Raw genomic sequence first — 20,007 nt, forward strand, 5'->3', positions numbered from 1 at the left:
ATTCATACTGAAAACAGCTTTTAAGGCATAACAAACGCAAGAATGATTTGCTACGGTATATTCAAGTCAATACCCTACTGAAACTGAAAATCATACTGAAAACTGTTTCCCACGTCAATCAAAATCGTCAGTACTCCTTTAATTTAAAAAAATCATAGTGAACACAGTTTTTAAGGCGTAACAAAACGCAAGAAAGATTTGTTACGATATGTTCAAGTCAATACCCTGCTGAAACCGAACCAAAAGCATCAAAGCACCGCGCGGCTGCTTGCAGCCCGCGCCACAACGCAACCTCTAGTTTTACTATATAGACAGTAGATTCTTTTTCACGAATTTACAAAAGTCGAAAAATAAAAGTTGTTTTTAAAATTAAGTCACTATAATTTGGATGTGCACTTTAATTTGGGACACCCTGTATATAAAAAGATGTGAATAGGAAAAGTTTAAAGTACTAGTAGGTAGGTTTTCAAGCAAAAAAATTACTAGTGACTATATTATATTTAATCCTCACTCAACATGGATTAGGTTACTTAGGAAATTTTATTTACTTACATCTAAACTAACATAGTTACTGACATAAAAATATAATACTTACTTACTTACTATAATTGACTTGAGGCCACAAAAGCGAATAATAAAATGTATTCTAAGATATAATTACTTAGGTAAGTATACTAAGACATCATCAGCCAATAATCATCCACTCCTGGACATAGGCCTCTCCCAAGGAGCGCCACAACACTCGGTCCTCGGCCTACTTCATCCAACCACTACCCGCCACCCGCCTAAGGTCGTCAGTCCAGTGGGCAGGAGGGCGTCCCACGCTGCGTTTGCCTGATCGTGGTCTCCACTCGAGAACTCGTCTACCCCAACGGTTATCGGTTCTTCGGCAGATATGACCAGCCCACTGTCACTTCAGCTTGCATATTTTGACAGCTACGAGTATGTCGGTAACCTTAGTCCTCGGACGGATAACCTCATTTCTGATACGATCCATCAGAGAAACCCCAAGCATAGCTCTCTCCATAGCTCGCTGAGCGACTTTAAATCGGTGGACCAGTCCTACCGTCAGTGTCCACGTCTCTGCACCATACGTCATCACTGGCAGGACGCACTGGTTGAAGACTTTTGTCTTCAGGCTCTGAGGAATGGCCGAGGAGAATATGTGACGAAGTTTCCCGAATGCAGCCCAACCCAGTTGGATGCGCCTTGCAGCCTCCTTGTTGAAGTTGCTTCTGCCTAGTCGAATAGTCTGCCCGAGGTAGACATATTCTTACACAACTTCGATTGTTGCCTCACCAACGGCGACCGGCTCCGGTTTGATGCGAGCATTGTACATGACTTTCGTCTTGTCCAAGTTCATACCGAGGCCTACACGTCGGGAAGCAGCATTTAGGCCACTTAGCATCCAGCTGAGTTCCTGCAGAGATTCTGCCATAATAACGATGTCGTCCGCGAAGCGGAGGTGTGACATGTGCTCGCCATTTATACATATGCCATGTCCTTTCCAGTCCAACGTCTTAAAGACATCTTCCAATGCATTGGTGAACAGTTTCGGAGATATCACATCCCCCTGTCTCACTCCACGTTGCAGTTGGATAGGTCTTGTCTTGTGGTCCTGTACTTGGACAGTCATAGTAGCGGCATTGTACAGACATCTCAACACCTCGATATAGCGCCAATCGATTTGGCATCTCTGCAAGGATTCTAAAACTGCCCAGGTCTCGATGGAGTTGAAGGCTTTTTCATAGTCCACAAAGGCTAGACACAGAGGCTGATTATACTCTTCGGTCTTCTGTATAATCTGCCTTACTGTGTAGTACAATAGACCACATTGTACTAAAGCCTTTTCGAAACCCGGCCTGCTCTGGGGGCTGAAACTCGGATAACTTTTGGGCAAGACGGTTCGTGATAACCCTTGAGAACAGCTTGTATACATGGCTTAAAAGCGAGATCGGTCTATAGTTCTTCAGAATGGTTTTGTCACCCTTCTTAAAGAACAATACCACGACGCTCTCAGACCATGCCTCCGGTGTAATGCCATTGTGAAGAACCGAATTGAGGAGCCTCTGGAGCTGTTCGAGGATTGCAATACCCCCAGCTTTCAGAAGCTCTGTAGTAATTCTGTCTTCACCCGGAGCCTTGTTGTTTTTAAGCTGCTCAAGGGCTATCCTAATCTCGCCTATGTCAACGTCAGGGACATAGGCGAGTAGTGTCAGTGTAGTGGCGTATTAGTGGCGCTCTGGAATCGGTGAGCTGAGCCACAGACTTCTGCGCGTGTGAAGCATAAAGTTGTCCGTAAAAAAATTCGATTTCTGCAAGAACCTCCGGCTTAGAGGCAACGATATTACCATCTGCAGACCTCAATTTCGTCAAGTGGCCTCTCCCAAGTTGCTGAACGAAGACTTTTGACCCCCGATTTTGCTCAATTGCTGCTTCTATGGCGCGTGTGTTGGAGCGACGGAGATCTCTTCGTATCAGCTTCTTTATACGCTTGTTGAGTACCCGTAGTTCTGACGAAGTGTCACCTGCCGACGGAAATTCGCATCTCTGCCTCATAAGCTCGAGTGTCTCGCTTGAAAGTTTAGACTCCTTGCTTTTGCTTCTCATGCTAAAAGAAATAAATACTAAGACAACTCAACATTTATAAACAGCCCCGAAACTTTGTTAGTAGGTACTTATAAACTTAAATTTTTACAAAACTATCATAATGTTTTTTAGATTCACTGCATATTTATAGATCTAAATAACCTTACATACAAAATGATAGTCCAAGTACCGGCAAAAGGTCTATTTTCCAATCATCAAAAATCCATTTTATGTACTTACCTACTAACTCGTTACTAGGTAGGTAATTACCTACATAATAAAATACTTACTCACACCACATGAAATTATCACTAATTACTTATACTTCTTTCTATTTATCTTCAATAATTTCAAGTTTCGCTCACAAGTCACAACTAACAATCATACAAATAATAATAATAATATGAAGGTAAGACGAAGACACTCCGTGTTTGGTCGCAATTTCTCGCCAACCGGCGCGGCGGCGCGGTGGCGGCGGTGGCGGCGGCGCGGCAGCGTGCATCGATGTGTGCGTGACGCTACTTGCATGTGTGTGTGCGGTGCACGGCGCGGGCGAGTGCACGAGCGACAGCAATACTTTTCCTAAATACCTATTTCGCTAGAATCGCGAAGCTATACTCTCCTCTTAATGAATACGTATTTCTCTAAAACGACTCAGAGCGCTTGAGTCTTTTATGAAAAACTAAAATTTTCATGGTTTCATAGGAAATGCGTTTCTGTAAAAGGACTCAAACAGTTTGAGTCCTTTATGTGAAACTAAAAAATGTGTGTTTCATACAATGTGGGTTGGTCCCCCACATCAAAAAAGAATGTTGTAGTTGGTTTTTTACTGTGTTTGTTTTCTTGACAGGTAGACCCTACATTAAATAGCATGTTCTAGTATATAACTCAATTTTGACGAAGTTGTGGATTGAGGCCTTTCTGCGTAACTACGTCCAGTCTTTACTTATTACTTTTGAAACACCCTGTATCTATCTATCTATAGTAGTAAAACATATGAGCGAAATTGTAAAACTGCATAATACATGACGTTATATTCATCAAACAAAACACAAACACTATACTTTGCTGAAAATGCTTCCGAAAAGTTAATACAAAGTTTCTTTGAACAGCTCGCTCTATAAGCTTAAGGTTTAGGGTTGCCACTTGTATATTTTTACGCAGTTAAAAACAGATGATTTATTCCAAAGCGCAGTCTTTATAATTATCATCTTTTTTACTGTCAAAAATAAATAATATAAATATAAGTCCAGTGAAAACTATTAAAAAGCTAGACGATGTCATGCTTTCTCACAACCAGAGTGATAATATTACGATACTTACAGTATTTGCATGAATTAAAAGAGGTGAGTATTTAGGAAGTAAACCAGTTAGGTATAGGGTCATACAAAAATTTATTATAGCTTATTTTTGTAGACTAATTATCGTTATCATTTTGTTGGTCTCTACATTTTTTGTTTTAAATGTACTTTTTTGTTTGCCCACCTTTACGTAACCTGGTACAATAAAAATTTTATATTTCACATGCTGACAGGCAACCCTAACTCGGGGATGTATTCTGAAAAGCGTCTTATCTAGGTTACATCTCAAAAGTTGAAGCTCATTCAAAGTTGGTACAAAGACGTTTTGAGGACGCTACTCTTAGTAGAGACAACATACTGAGTGGAAACTCATCTACTATACAGGGTAGAATTTTATCAGTGCGTGGCCCACAAGCAGGGAAATATTCCTAGGTATTAATTTCTACACATCTACCGCTCCGACTCGCGATCAATAAAAAAGATCAACATGCCATTGACATCTTATATGACACTGCAACTTGTTCATTGCTAGAGAGTGTATAATTAAACTTTGGTGACGCCCATTCGATACTTTTTAAACCGAATTTTTCATTAAAATCCTTTAAAAGATTAAATGCTATTCAATAGCTAGTTTATAATTATAAAACTTTGTAGATACCTACCTACTGCAAAACAAATACTTTATATCATTATTATAGAGTTAATCGTAATAAATAATGCTCGCAACAGTGATTTTCAGTTGAAATCGGGGCAAAGCAATAATTAATCACATATTTCAGTGGTCAATCGTTCTAACTGATCATTATATAATCAGTGATGATTATATAATGATCATTACATACCCTGTTCCCGCTGCACGAGACCGTTAAACTGCGTTCCACAAATCACTGCGCCTTATTTATGACGAATCACGATATTGTGACGTTAATCTGTTACTTTAAATCTGTTTCTTTGTATTGTTATCTATCTATTTATTTGTACTTAGAATGTTATTACTTAGATATAAGAATTAAACTTGCTATGCCCTACAGGGCACTATGTTAAGGACCATGTGTACATAATGTTAAGACCAATGTAAAACTAACATAGTTTGCAATAAATATATTACTATTACTAATCTAAGTGATAATGGACCCGTGTATCAGGGACTCATAGTAAACGCACTATGCGTTATAAATTTGACGACAATTTTTATACTTACATAATATTTCTAAAGACGTATATAAAATGTGTACGTAGATTCTCACTGTGCTCTTATAAACATCCATGTTTAATAAAAATAATACATTAAGGATTTGAAAACGTATATTCTTATGAATATACGTTTTCATAGCGTACAAACTTCGCTATTAATATAAAAAATAAGGTCTTTCATTTATTAAAAGCTACTTATATAGTTCAAAGTTCCTCAGAAAATGCTAGCTAATCGATATGACCTGAAATCAAAGCCATAATGTACCTAAATGGCGAACCAAATAAATGGGTCGCTAGGTAATTTCATCAAATTTAGCTTTATTATCTAAAAATAATAACACTGATTAGTTCGGATTAATAAACCAGTATTTCCCGTAGCCCGGAGCTTCTGTTTACGCACAGATAATTATCATTTTGTGCGTCCGTCCCGCCGGCTCGTTTCATACCGGCTCTAATTATTGTTCAATTTATTCTGACCCATATTTCATTTGCGTAAATATAACAAATAGACAGTATTTTTTAATACTTATATTATTGGTTATAATTATAAGTTTGTTTTTCTAAGTAGAGATTTCTACAGGTTATGTAAAACTTACGAGAAGAGCCCAAAACACTTGGCAAAGTTAACAAAGTATTTTGAATTTTTGAAGTAGAATAATATATGGTATTAAATCAGTGAAATTTCCGACGGAAAGTTTATGTACGATGAATAGTATTTATTAAGAATGAACTCTTGATTAACCGCTTTTCGGTTAACTATTACTTTTGCATCGCCCTGTATGAGACCATACACACCATGATCTCAATTTATAGCTTTATAGCATATCCTTACGTTATATGACGCCAATGATCGTTGAAGTATTTCAATCGCCTAACTTTTAATGACAACTCCAATCTCTGGGGACTCACTCTATATAAGGAAAAACTAAGTTTCAAAGCGCTACTGCGCGAGCCACGACTCTATCTCGTTGAATTAAATATGCCAATTGCACGGCTGCTATCGTTCGTTTATTTTCGTCAGTATAGAGTGACCCTCCTGACAACCTCACGTTATACCAAGACAGGAATATCAATGGTTGGCTGAATACTTTAGAAAAACGAGCGCTAGTCCACTTAAGCCTTTTACAGTGAGGAATTTTAGCGTGTATAATATCTAAATACTGTACAGGTCTATAATGAGGTATTATAATACAAATACTATCTAAATATACCTTAAGTGCTACTAGTATAGTCTACATAGTTTATATTTTCTAAAATCGATTGATCTGTCGAGCTGTATTGGTCAACATAACAGCATGTAACAAAAATCCCTATGTAGTACAAAATCGCTATTTTTGGTGTACGAATAAAAATAAATACCTAGCCTGATCCATCTATTCTCACGAGGAATGAAAGAAAATCAGTAACAAGGGCACCAAATTACTCCTAAACGGAAAAAGACTACCTTATTGACGCCGACATCTGCAATATTCAAGTGCAAATGTTTTAAATTATAAGGGTCATTTTGGTAAGTGGAAAAACATAAATCATAATTTCGTCACATAAACCTGTAAATAAATAATCAAACAACCTCTTCAATATCCAGTGAAATCATTCTCACTTGTCTCGCCTATAATAGTGACGCGATGTGCGTCCTGTCCAAGCTTATAACTGTCACGATTCAGACGGATAAGGGTTGCCAGCACAGAAAATCAGTCAAGGAAAAAAGGTCGCCGACGTATGAAAATGGATGAGATGGCAACACTGATGGATGGGCAACGTAGTGTAGCTCAGAGGAAGCTAAATATAATGGTGTTTCTGTGTTGTGGATTTTTTTTCGATGTTGTGAATGATTTCTGTGACTAGAAGGGCCGTGGTGGCGGTGTGTGGGGTTACCACCACCGAAAAATTAGCAATTGATAATTCTTAAACAGCGTCACCTGCTTGTCAAACGTGTAGCTGTTCCACTTTATCAAGACTCTCATTCAAATAATTCCATATATTTTATTGTTAAGTAATAATTTACCGCGGGCTTATACGGTGAAGGAAATCATTATTTTATGAAGTATAAAATTAGTAAATAATCGTGTAACTAGCTACTATGTAGATACCCAAAAAGGTAGCAAATCCTGCCTAACTAACATCTCTACTAAACAATGTAGACAAGCATGTAGAGCGACATGAAATTAACTGAAGTCTTAGATTAACGATACACGAACAATTAAGATGGAGTGTCAGTCAGTGCAAAAGAAACGTCTCGACAAGTAACTCCCCACTTCTAGCACTGAGCTCACTTATTTTGAATTAGTTCAGTCCAAGAATAACGAGAATAGTACTTGTTATTCTATGGTTCAGTTAGAAGATTCGTAACTTTATTCATTGGTACAATGCTTGTCGTTAGGTTGAACTTAAAACGGTTTAAAAAAACAAAATGCGGACAGTATTCTACTTTGTTTTTGTATGTGCCACACCATCTGGTTCGTATATTGTTAATCTAAGACTGAAGTCAAACAAAACTTCGAAGACAATTGAAGTTAGAAGCACCATCACCGTGTGATATGTGATGAAAGTTCCCAAGTTAGTGTAATCAACAACTTTTAATGATATCCCGTACGGAGTTGGCTTTCGCTTCTACACTGTCGATCGTTTATTTACCTTTATAGCTGCTTGTGGCACGTAGATCTTTACTAATTAATATTATAGATGGAGTTCGTGAGATTTTGATAGATTTTAAACATAGGAGTAGTGAATTATTGGGAAGTCTATCCCACTCTGCGTTCGCTCCGCCGCCGCGCGCTTCGCGCGTCGTCGTCGCTCACTTGAGTGTGATAGCCTTCCCAACAATTCATTATCACACGGCGACAATGGATCAGACTGGGACGGAATGGGAGAGACTTCCCAATGTGTTTTTAATTTAAAGAACACGGCACGCACGGCTTTGGTCTTAATACAGAGTGGGATACACTTCCCAACGTTTTGATTATGAGGTTTAGTAATTTTTAGATACCTGCATTACATGCACACTACATATTTAATACACAATCGCAATGGAATTTCAGTAGGTACACAACACACACACACACACAGTCACACACACACATTACATACATGACTCTAGTTGGTCAGTGTTGGCTGTGTGATGTTGAAGATTCCGGGTTAGAATCCCAGCCGGGGCAGATATTTGTTTATAACCAATAAGTGTTTGATCTCGGTGTTGGATGTTAAGTGTGAATTAAGTATGATGTTTGTGTTGTATGCCTATGAATAAGTGTTCTTGACGACCCTACATTCATAAAAAATACAACGTCTTAAGAATACAAATAATTAAATTAAGTCGGATGGCACAGTGGTTAGTAATTCTAACTGTTTTGTCGAGGGTCCTGGGTTTGGTCTCCGGCCGGGGTAAATATTTGTTTAAATCATAGATAAGTATTTATTCTCAGGTTTTGGATGTGTCGAAAAATGACAATAGGCTTGCCCGCTCTTACATTGGGTTTCTAAACATCTCTGCCTACTCATAAGGGGGTACAGTAGTAGAAGGCGTGTGTGTGTGTGTTTATGTGCATGTATATGTGTAAGTGGGTACTCAAGAAATCTTGAATGCGTAAAACACAAAAATTATATACCTACTCAGAGCAGAGATTACAATCTTATGATTAAGTAAAGATGACTGACGAATCTATTAAGTACCTACGTCACCTTTTCAGTTAAAACCATTTAGGCTATATACCTACATAATAATACTCAAAAATAAGTACTTTAAAACATGACCCTCCTTCTGACATAGTCAGGAATACACAGACTAGGTTCATTAGCATAAATTATGTTCCCTCATAGACCTATACTTACACAACTAGTAACTTGAATATTAAATCGAATATAGAATATTATCTATCATATACTGTACATAAAATAATTTAATAAAATGTGTTTCCTTTTTTTATTAACTAAGTCTGGAAAGTAGTGGGGAACCCAAGACATCTATTTTGCTAGTCTACCACCGTAACCACTAGACCAACGAAGCATTCAATATTATAATTTAGTTCCCATCAACACACAATTATTGTCAGCAGTTTTAATGTTAATTGTGATGCAGTGGCGGCGCGGCGGCATAAACTCTTATTACAAAAGTATGATATTTCATGGCGGCGGCGCCGACGACGGCGGCGGGGCGGCGGGGGAGGGGCCCACGTGTAAAATTTATGCATTGATATCAAGTTTACCCGTGTGACCTGAAAATCATGAACGTAAGGTAGGTATTTTTTATGACTAGCTGTTGCCCGCGTCTTTTAAAGTATGGAACCAAAAAACAAAAATTGGTTTAATTTCATTAAGTTCCCTTAAATGCAAATGAGAATTTTATTATTACTATAATGTGTAGTAACTTTATGGTATAGTTTAATGATTGATAGTGTAGTCAAATGAATTAAATAGTAATAAAAATATTTACCTGCATAGTTACATGTAAAAAGCTTATTTCATTATTATTAATTTTATTACAAAACATTACATTGTCGAACCATAAGCCTTTATTCTACAGGGTGTTGCAAAATTGGTATACTAAGCCGAAACCTACATGTGCAGCATGGTATATCTAAGCCCAAAACTGAAATCAGAATTTGGAAATTCGCGAAAAAAAATATTCATTCTCCATAGTAAAAAGTCACGTGACCAACATAGTTTTATGGAAAATTATTTTTTTTTTTCGCGCATTTCCAAATTCTGAAATCAGTTTCAGGCTTAGATATACCATGCTGCACATGTAGGTTTCGGCTTAATATACCCTTTTTGCAACACCCTGTAGAGGGCTAGGTGGATGCACCGGTTTACCTCAACTCGATCTATAAGTTTGTAATAAAACAATCAGATCAAAATAATATAATTAAACACTTATGTCTTGTACCTACCAATGTACTCCCATACGGCCCATGCGGGGTAGGAGGCCGGGGTGCATACGGTGAGCCTATTACCATTTTTCGGAAACATCCAAGACCCGATACAGCGAATCGAACCTGGGACCTTTGGCGCTTTAGTCAGTGAACTAACCGCTGCACCATTGTAACAAAACAACTATAATAATAAAACCAGATGGGTGTTTAATTAGCGGGTTAGGGAACGTGTTGATCTAAACTAACGGTTGTATCGAGAGGGGTTGATTGGTAAATTAATATAAAATAGGTTCTTACTTCATTTAAGTATCAATCTATTCTGGAATGAGTATTATTTATGTACTATTTAATATATTTTTTATAACTATACAGCAATGTTACATAAGCTCACGCGTTTCATTACTCTAGAGGGGTAGGCAACTAAGAAGATTTAACTGTTTGTCAATTTATGAGATTCAATCATCTTTCGTGGTTAGGACCGGAGGGTTACTTTTTTCATCAAAACCATACTTTGTACGTGCTTAAAATTTAGATGCGAACGTATGATACCTACAGCAGCCATGAGTGGTCCATTAAGCATTCCAAATAGAGTAAATTCTAAACTGGTTTGACTAAATTACCAAATTATGAAATGAGGTGACAAGTGTATAATTTTATTATTCCCCCACCACTAGGTAAGAATAAACGCTAGCAGAACCTAAAGCAATAAAGTTCAATATAGTGTGATTTTCTTTTTTGCACACGCATCAGTTTGCATTGTTATAAAACAGTAATTTACGCAATCATAGCGTTCATTTCTGCCTGCGCTCTTCAATCAAGCATCCATCCTGTTGCACCGTGTGTCGCTACCATACCCCGCCCCGCACCGCGCCGCGCCCCCCCCCCCCCGCAGACACCCGTGCCGTACCACTGCCGCCGCCGCCGCCGCCACCGGCCGCTGCCTCCGCGCCTAGCCAGCCTATAGTGCCGCCTGCATCAACTCAAGCAAACAAGCTCTATCTTTGTAAAATGTTAGTAAGTATTTTTTGGAACGTTTTTATTTTTTTGAATGTTTAACTACATCCCCATTCAAATTAAATTATAATGGATTCTGTTGTATTTATCTTGTAATTTAATGTTCTGTCATAATTTAATTACTTCATCATCAAGTCGTGGGAACCTACTTTAATACTTTTATTATTCACTTTTCAGGTCTGATTCTGAGTGCGAATCATTTGTTGCGCAAGACGCCGCCACCGCCGCAGCGAAGAAGAAGCCAGCAGCGAGCAAGAGGAAGTCGAGCGCAAGTGCAGCGAGTACCTCAAGCAGTACCAACAAGTAAGATCACTATATTATCATTTATTTACTAGAGTAGGTTATAATTTTTTTTATGAGAATTAAAATAATAATTAATAAGTATATCAACACGCAAATTTTACCTCAATCAATCAGTAATATTGATTTGCATTGATTCTAAGTTTAGCTAATTTCATACAGTTATGTTTTAAATCATTTTAACAGTAAAAAAATTTAATGATACGATAATAATAGGAGTTAATTCACATATTTTTATGACAACAATCACTTTTTCTATAGTTAAATAACATACCTACAGACGAATTGAGAGCCTCCTCCTTTTTGAAATCGGTTAAACACTATTTTAAATAAGAACTCAGTGCTGTGCTATCACAGCTTTTGCTAACACATTACTACTATATACTTATATATTTTTATTAAGAACTTGGACTGGCTAGGGCTTTGACTAAATGATAACAATTACGAAGACTTAAAATTCATAAATTAAATATATAAAATAAAGCTCAAATCTCGACCGGGGTAGATATTTGTTTGATAAGAATATTTGGTGCTCATGTCTTTGATAGTAAATATTTGTATTGTATGGTATTGATATATCCAACCCGCCTGCTAGGTGTGGAGATTATGCTCATAACCCTCCTGCAGTTATTTTTGTGTGTAATGAAATTGAGCACTGTTGAGATTCATTAGATATTTATTTATATATTGTTTACATAAGTAAGACATCATAAAATTTAATTAAACTAAACAATCAAAAATACCTACTTCAAAAATGACTGTGATGTTTAATTTGTGTATTTAGCGAGCAAAGTAAATATATATACTTATATATTATTTTTTTCAGGTCCCAGAAAAAAAAGAAAACTGTGGATGTGTTCGGACTCTGCAACGAGGACGAATACAACGAATGCGTGTTGCAGTCGAAGACTCTACCATCATTCGTTGTGAATCGCGTGGCCAACGGTAACCAGCGGCGGGTTGGCAGCACATCCGGCGAATTCTATGCGGAGCTGAAGGTCTACGCGCGCCACGACGCTGAGGAAGCTCCCAAGGACACCCGCTGGACAAAGGCCTTGCTCCGACTAAACTGCTACCTTGAAGAGGGCTCACCGCAGTGGAAGCTGTTGCATCGCTTCGTGAAAGAGGCCGGTACACTCTTCGAGGACTGTGTACCGTCATTTTATAACCCCGACTTGGTTAAAATTAAACAGGCCGACTGAGGCAATTTTACTATATATTTCCATATTTTTATTTTTCCTATTGGGTACTTATATGTGGTATTATTTTGGTATTGGTATAATTACAGGTAAACGTGGTATTGGATATTATTTTGGTATTGGTATAGGTATAGGTACAGGTAAATAAAGCTACAGCTAATTTTTTAATTAGTCTGTGTATGTTACTTTGTAAATTCTGAGTTAGTATTGGTATAGGTATAGGTACAGGTAAATAAAGCTACAGCTAATTTTTTAATTAGTCTGTGTATGTTACTTTGTAAATTCTGAGTTAGTTAGGTACTAGGTAACTTCAATATTTTTGTCAGTCAATCTATCCCTAAGCTTGAAGTCTTCTTCAGTCTATAGAATTCCACTGCTGGACGTAGGACTTTTCGCATCCAATCTATTACCAGACACCTTTTGCAAGTAGTCATCCTTCGTCCTACACTACGTTTGTCTAGTCGCGGTCTCCACTCCCGAACACGTTTACAGCTTTGAAGTTTTTTTTACAAATTTTATAGACACATATTTAGCGTGAAGGAAAATATCGTGAGGAGACCTGTGTGCATAATTAGATACCTCAAGACCACTTTAAATCAGACTCGGTGAGAGAAGGCTTTTGTCGTGCTTGGTGGCTTGGTGGTTTATAGTACCTATAAATTGCAATAATATATACCCATATAAGTACCTAATTTCTAGTTAGTTAATCAACAGATCGCAAAATGCCATTTTGCACTGTATGTACAGTAACTATTGACAAGAGGAAGTGGATTGGTCATTTGCGGAGTAATTCCCATAAGAAAAATAACATTGTTATTGCCGTGGAGGATGGAGTGCAAAAAATTTTGTCCGCATTCCGAGATAGAATAGCTACTTATAGAATTGTTGTGCCAGAAGGCAAAGAGCTTTACTCAACGTCTTTATTTTTCATCAATATAAGGAATAAAATAAAATCACTTTTAGATCAATCACTACAAAAACATACTAGTATCAAAGTAAACTTTGAACTTTTTTCAACATTCTTGATGATGAGCAATGATAATCAGGAGATAAAATCCTTTTCAACCAAAAATATTTCTCTCCATTTTAATTATGATTTTAATAAAATTTTCTCTGAAATAGAATCCGAACTGATGAAAAAAATGGAAGAGTTTCAGGAAAGGGACTCGGGCTGGACCTTTTTGAATAACTCACATTTTGAGATTAACATCAATAAATATCAACCACTCAGCGGGTCCAAGTACACAGCTTTACCTCGATTTATAAAGAACAAGAAAGCGTGTTTAAATATTCAAAACAATGATGAATACTGCTTCCTCTGGTGTGTTACAGCAGCCTTACACCCAACAAAGATCCACCCCGAACGGGTGTCTTCCTACCCTAATTTTCAGGATTTATTCAACACTGAAAACATGAATTTTCCTGTAAGTTTCGCAGATATCACCATATTTGAAAAAAATAATCCAAATATTACTGTCAACGTATATGGTTTGAGCGATGGTAAGTTTATTGAAGGACCATTATACAGATCAGAATCAATGAACAAAAAAGCTAGGCATATTAATTTATTGCTCGTTGAAAACGAGGATAAATCACATTACTGTTTGATTAAAAATCTACCCCGCCTTGTGAGAAGTCAAATCACTAAGCATCATGGAAATTTATTCTTTTGTGATACATGTTTGTCATTTTTCAAATTACAAGAAGACTTAACCAATCATGTTTGTGGAGAGACAGCCTATTTTTTACCCGAAAAAGGTTCTTTTCTCCAATTTAAAAATTATGACAAGAAACAAGATGTACCCTATGTAATCTATGCAGACTTTGAGACAATGTTACAACCAGTGCATGGTTGCGAACCCAACCCTAATATTGCTAATACAACTGACCTGCACCATCATATACCGATTGCTTTTGGATATAATATAATTTGTTCAGTTGATGAAACCCAAAATCGCTACGTTTCTTACAGAGGTAGGGACTGTGTTTCAAAGTTTATTCAATCGCTACAAACTGATTGTAAAAAAATTCATGATTCGTTAAATACCAACAAACCAATGATTTTCACGGAGTCAGACGATCTGAATTTCCAAAAAGCAAAGCGCTGTCATATTTGTAACCATTTTCTATGGAATGATAAAGTTAGAGATCACTGTCACATCTCCTCACGCTACCGCGGCGCGGCTCATGCTCATTGTAATTTGCAATATAAATCACCTAATTTCATACCAATATTTTTTCATAACTTATCAGGATATGATTGTCATCTTTTCATCAAGGAACTTGGTGAACTTCCTGGAATGATAAAATTAATTCCAAAAACAAAGGAAAATTATATTTCCTTCACAAAATTTTTACCCATCGGTGATGGAGATCACATTCAGTTGCGATTTACCGATTCATTCAAGTTTTTGGGAACCAGCTTAGAGAAATTAGCTAAAACATTAAAAAAAGAAGACTTTCATTGCCTACGCAAGCATTTTCCAGAAGATAATCACTTTAGTCTTTTGACGCGTAAGGGAGTCTACCCTTATAATTACATGAGTAATTGGGAGACTTATTTAGAAGACAGTCTACCTTCCCAGTCCAAGTTTTTCAATACTATGACGAATGAACACATTTCAACTGAAGATTATCAACATGCCCAGTCAGTTTGGAGTCAGTTCGAAATTCATAACTTAGGTGAATATACTGATTTGTATCTCAAAAGTGATGTATTAATTTTAACGGACATTTTTGAAAGTTTTCGTAAGACATGCAAACGCCATTACCAGCTAGACCCAGCATTTTATATCACTGCCCCAAGTTTGTCATTTGATGCTATGTTGTTAAAGACAGGCGTTAAACTAGAACTTTTAAATGATTTATCCATGATCCGTATGATTCAAAGTGGAATTAGAGGAGGAGTAGTTATGTGCTCCCATCGTCATGCGAAAGCAAACAACAAATCTATGACTGATTATGATCCCTCAAAAGAAGATTCATACATAGTCTATTTAGATTGCAATAATTTATATGGTTATAGTATGTGTCAACATCTCCCTGAGTCTAATTTTAGATTCCTCAAGCAATATGAAATTGACCAACTTGATATTTTATCAGTAGAGGACGAGGCGGATCATGGTTATATACTTGAAGTAGATTTGGTGTATCCGCGGAACTTACATAGTGAACACGATGATTTACCATTTTGTCCTGAAAAATGCACCCCACCCGGAGGAAGAAATAAAAAGTTAATTCCAAATCTGTATGATAAATACAATTACGTTATTCACTATAGGCATTTAAAAACATGCTTACAGCATGGCTTAATTTTGCAAAAAATTCATCGCGTGATTACGTTTAAACAAAGATCTTATCTTAAAACATATATCGACCTTAACACAAAACTTCGTCAAGAAGCTAAATCAGTGTTTGAACAGGATTTCTTTAAACTTTTAAATAATTCAGTGTTCGGAAAAACATTAGAAAACATCGAATCCAGGGTTAAAGTTCACTTGGTGAAGCAATGGAGTGATACGACCAACAAAACCAAAAAGTCATTGAGTGTTGATAAACTAATTGCAAGCCCAAATTTCCACAGTATCTCTGTTTTTAGTGAGAACTTAGTAGCTGTTCAGATGAAACCTAAACGAATCGTTATGGATAAACCGATATATATTGGATTCTCAGTTCTTGAGCTATCTAAAGCGCACATGTACCACTTTCATTACGATATTGTAAAACCATATTATCAAGATAGTGTTAAAATGTGCTACACGGACACTGATAGTTTTATTTATTCCATAAAATCAGATGATTTTTACGACGATTTGAAAACTCATTTCCTAAAATATTTTGACACGAGTAATTACAGCATTCAGAACGAATACGACCTACCTTGCATTAACAAAAAAGTACCAGGTCTGTTTAAGGATGAAATGGGTGGGAGGATAATAACAGAGTTCGTGGGTCTAAGATCCAAACTGTACTGTGTAAAAACTCAAGATATGGTTATAAAAAAGGCTAAAGGTGTCAAAGCATGTATAGTTCGAGATCTGACTGATTCAGACTATAAATCCGTCCTTCATAAAAATAATGTCATCCGCAAGAAAAATATTTTGTTTAGATCGATCCGCCATGAATTAATTACGAAAAGCATTAATAAAGTAGCTCTATCTCACAACGATGACAAAAGATTGATACGTAGCGATAAAATTAGTACAATAGCCTGGGGTAGTACACATATTTTGTGATCTGTTGATTACTTTGATATTAAATATAAATACATAGTTTTAATATAGTATAGTTAAGTACCCTAAATGTAATTAAGATTATATGAGTGTAAGTAGATATAAGAATGTAATCAATTAAAATGTTTTTTAATAATAAAATCAAAGCAGAATATTTATTTGTTTTTTTTTTTTTTTAGACCTATTCTAAATTCATAAAAATGCTATACATAGGTAGGTATATTATTCACTATCAAATAGTTTGATGGAAAACAACCAAACACGTGTAGCTCACTAATGTAGCTCACACGCCACGTGTCTGCGTCAGCAAAAACAAGTCTATACTTGTCTATACTGCCGGCACTCTTTGTAATAAAATCGAAGGTATTCTACTGGAAAACTGCAACGCAAACATTTTTGCAAGTGTGAAAAAGATAGTATGTTATAAAACATGGTGTTTTCAAATTGTCGATGTTGCATATTCATTATGTTTTCACAACACGTGGCTACTGCGTAAAGTGCAACGCAAACGTTTGTGTAAGTGTGAAAAAGATAGCATGTTATAAAATATGATGTTTTCAAATTATCAATGTTGCATATTGATTATGTTTCTTTCATTCTACCACCAGCGTGCGCACGAGCACCTCACTGTTAAGACTCGGACCATTCTCAAACATAACTCTACAAAATGTCACAATCGGTAAGTTATTTATTTCTTCTCGCATATTTGAATGTAGAGTGCTCGAGAGTTATGGTGGACAAATTATTTAATATTTTTCTTTCTTTCCAGATCCTGAATGAATCTAGTCCATACGGGTTAGGTACGCCGCATTCATTCGACCAGCTGCAGTGCGGACAAGTCTGGTTCGACAGCGATGTTGAAGAGGTGCGGCCACCAAGCCCAGAGAGAACCATCACTAAAAAGAAAAGTGTTGCGACCAGACAGTCCAGAAAACGGCGGGCGGAGGATGACTCCACAACCTCTTACGTGATGAGCAAATCACCGCGACCAGGACATCGGCTCGTGAGAATTGAGGTTGTGGATCTGAACAGCAGCACTAGTGACAGTGAGTGTGTGGTGCTAAAAGCACAGTACGTTGTGACGCATCCGGTAGATGAAATAATAGACATGACGGAAAACCTCGTGAAAAAAATAACAAAGACTATGTGTAGCTCTTAAGTAATTTTAGGTTTAGTTTAGTATGTAAACTATATTTTTGTATAGATGTAGGTATATTAAAATGAATAAAAAACTTTAATAAAAATCTGGATTTTATTTTCTTTAAACATAATATTAATAATCATTATAATACCATTTCCTTAAACAAATAACTGTTTTTAAAGCACAATATTTTTGATGGTTAAAACAACAAATTTTGTCATTACCTTGATAACTATCAAATAATGATTTTAAGTTAGGGCACCCCCTTTCTCCGATATCTAGAACTTTACAATCAGGTGACAACTCTCTTAACCACTTACATTTCTCAGAACCTTTAACAAATACATTTGCTTTGTCTAAAACTGGTTTTATTAACCTGCTAAATTCATTATAATCTATGTACCCTTGTCGCCAGTAAATTCCCCTATTTCTCTCCAACCATTTTACTTGTTTCTTTTCATCATTAGTTAATTTTGAAAATGGATAAGGAGGCTTTACTAAATAGACCTGAGTATATTCTTTTGTAGCATATGCTAATTCTTTGATAATAAATCTATTTTTATAGTCACGAAATCCTTGCAAATCCAATAATAATAAATCAGTACTCATATTAGTTTTTTTACAATATTAGACAGTGGTTTATACTCGATTATACAATCATTTAAAATAAGACAATAAGCTGTTGTTTGATCGGGTATTTCTACATCACTCTCTATCTCAACACGTACATCCACCGGTCCGGTTTTTAATGTTTCGTTTTGACGACAACAGTCAACCACGAACAAGGGTGCCTTTTCTTTAAACTGTTTTAAACTTAACAACGGCCCTAACTGATGTCCAAAATATGACTGTTGAAATTTCACGTACTGCTCGTATATTAATAGATATCGGTCTTCTCCAAATTTTAAATCAAGATTTTCATATGGAAAATAGGTAGAATTTAAGAACACTTTAACATCGCGTAAATGACAATGATCGAATTGGGACATATCCGACTTAGCATTGCTTTTTCGATTTGTTTGTAAGCCTATAATAACGAACCGCGGTTTTTCCATTTGAGATGTAGTTTTTATTGACCACGTATGTTTGGTACTTCTTGGTAATAGAGGATATTCATAAAGATCCCAATTTCTAAATGCTATATTAATAGCTTTGTCTTTCTCTAAATATCTCAATAAGTGAATCCTCTCGCGATCTGATACTTTTATATGTGGCATTCTCCACACTAATTTATTTATGGTTATATCGTCTAATACTTCATTAGTACTTAATTTTATTGCGTTAAGGTTCGTGTTACTACGCAGAAGTACCAACTCATGCTTACAATTCATAATAATTTTTTTGTAATCCTCAGCGAAGCCAAAAATTTTATTTAATGGTATAGACACGGAAAAAGATCCTGAAGTAATTTTAGAGCCCTCAATTTCCCACCCCCACAACCGTGACATTTTAGATTCATTTTCATTCATTGACAACAAAGATTTTATAGTAGTTGTTATTCCTGCGTTTTTTATTCTGTCTATCTCAACACCGTTGAGTTCATATCGAATATCTTGAAAAAGAAACAGTATAGCATTGTTAATAAGTTCAACACTGCTTACTTTCTCTCTTTTATCACCAACAGGACGAGACACTGTGATAGACCCTTCTATGTATAGTGTACTCGCTGTCGGCAAAACGTACAGGTCTTGTTGATTAATAGGAATGCGAATCTCATCATTAAGGTTAAAACTGTTTATGTATGGTTTATACGAATGAACTTCATAGCTTTCAATACTGTTGTCATGGGTGATCGGATCTGTTATATTTAAAATATTCATTTTAAGAGTTTGATGGATTTCAGAAATTGTTTGTTTTCCTTTGTAAGCTTTCTCCTTTTTATAGGTGGTGGCTGATGGTCTGCGCGTAATGTACTGCGTATGTTATATAGCGGTTCAAACCTTTTATTGATGAAATCGATCATTTTTTTCTCAAATGCAAATAGAGTTGTAATTCTTCTTGTCGTAAATTAATCAAGTTGTTTTTTGCGTCTAAAATTCTTATGTTAATTTCACTAACAGTGTCTTGATTTACCGGAAAATATATTAAATTTTTTGGAATTTCTATTATTCGGTATCCTGGCGGTACACTAGGAGCAAATTCGTATATAATGTGACTGGGTTTTCCGTT

General features: G+C 36.3%; 2 protein-coding genes across 2 annotated transcripts in view; both read left to right on the forward strand.

Annotated features, from left to right (window-relative positions):
• The window catches only part of LOC105389795 (Down syndrome cell adhesion molecule-like protein Dscam2), an 81,600-nt gene that overhangs the window by 10,777 nt on the left and 50,816 nt on the right, over window positions 1-20,007 (forward strand). The window lies entirely within an intron of this gene.
• On the forward strand, window positions 17,360-17,856 carry LOC119694569. The gene is made up of 2 exons (XM_038121225.2): window positions 17,360-17,376; window positions 17,467-17,856. Exons 1-2 carry the CDS (start codon window positions 17,365-17,367, stop codon window positions 17,854-17,856), a joined length of 402 nt encoding a protein of 133 aa, XP_037977153.2. The 5' UTR covers window positions 17,360-17,364.

Source organism: Plutella xylostella, chromosome 28 (genome assembly GCF_932276165.1).
Source record: "Plutella xylostella chromosome 28, ilPluXylo3.1, whole genome shotgun sequence".
Classification (NCBI taxonomy): domain Eukaryota; kingdom Metazoa; phylum Arthropoda; class Insecta; order Lepidoptera; family Plutellidae; genus Plutella; species Plutella xylostella.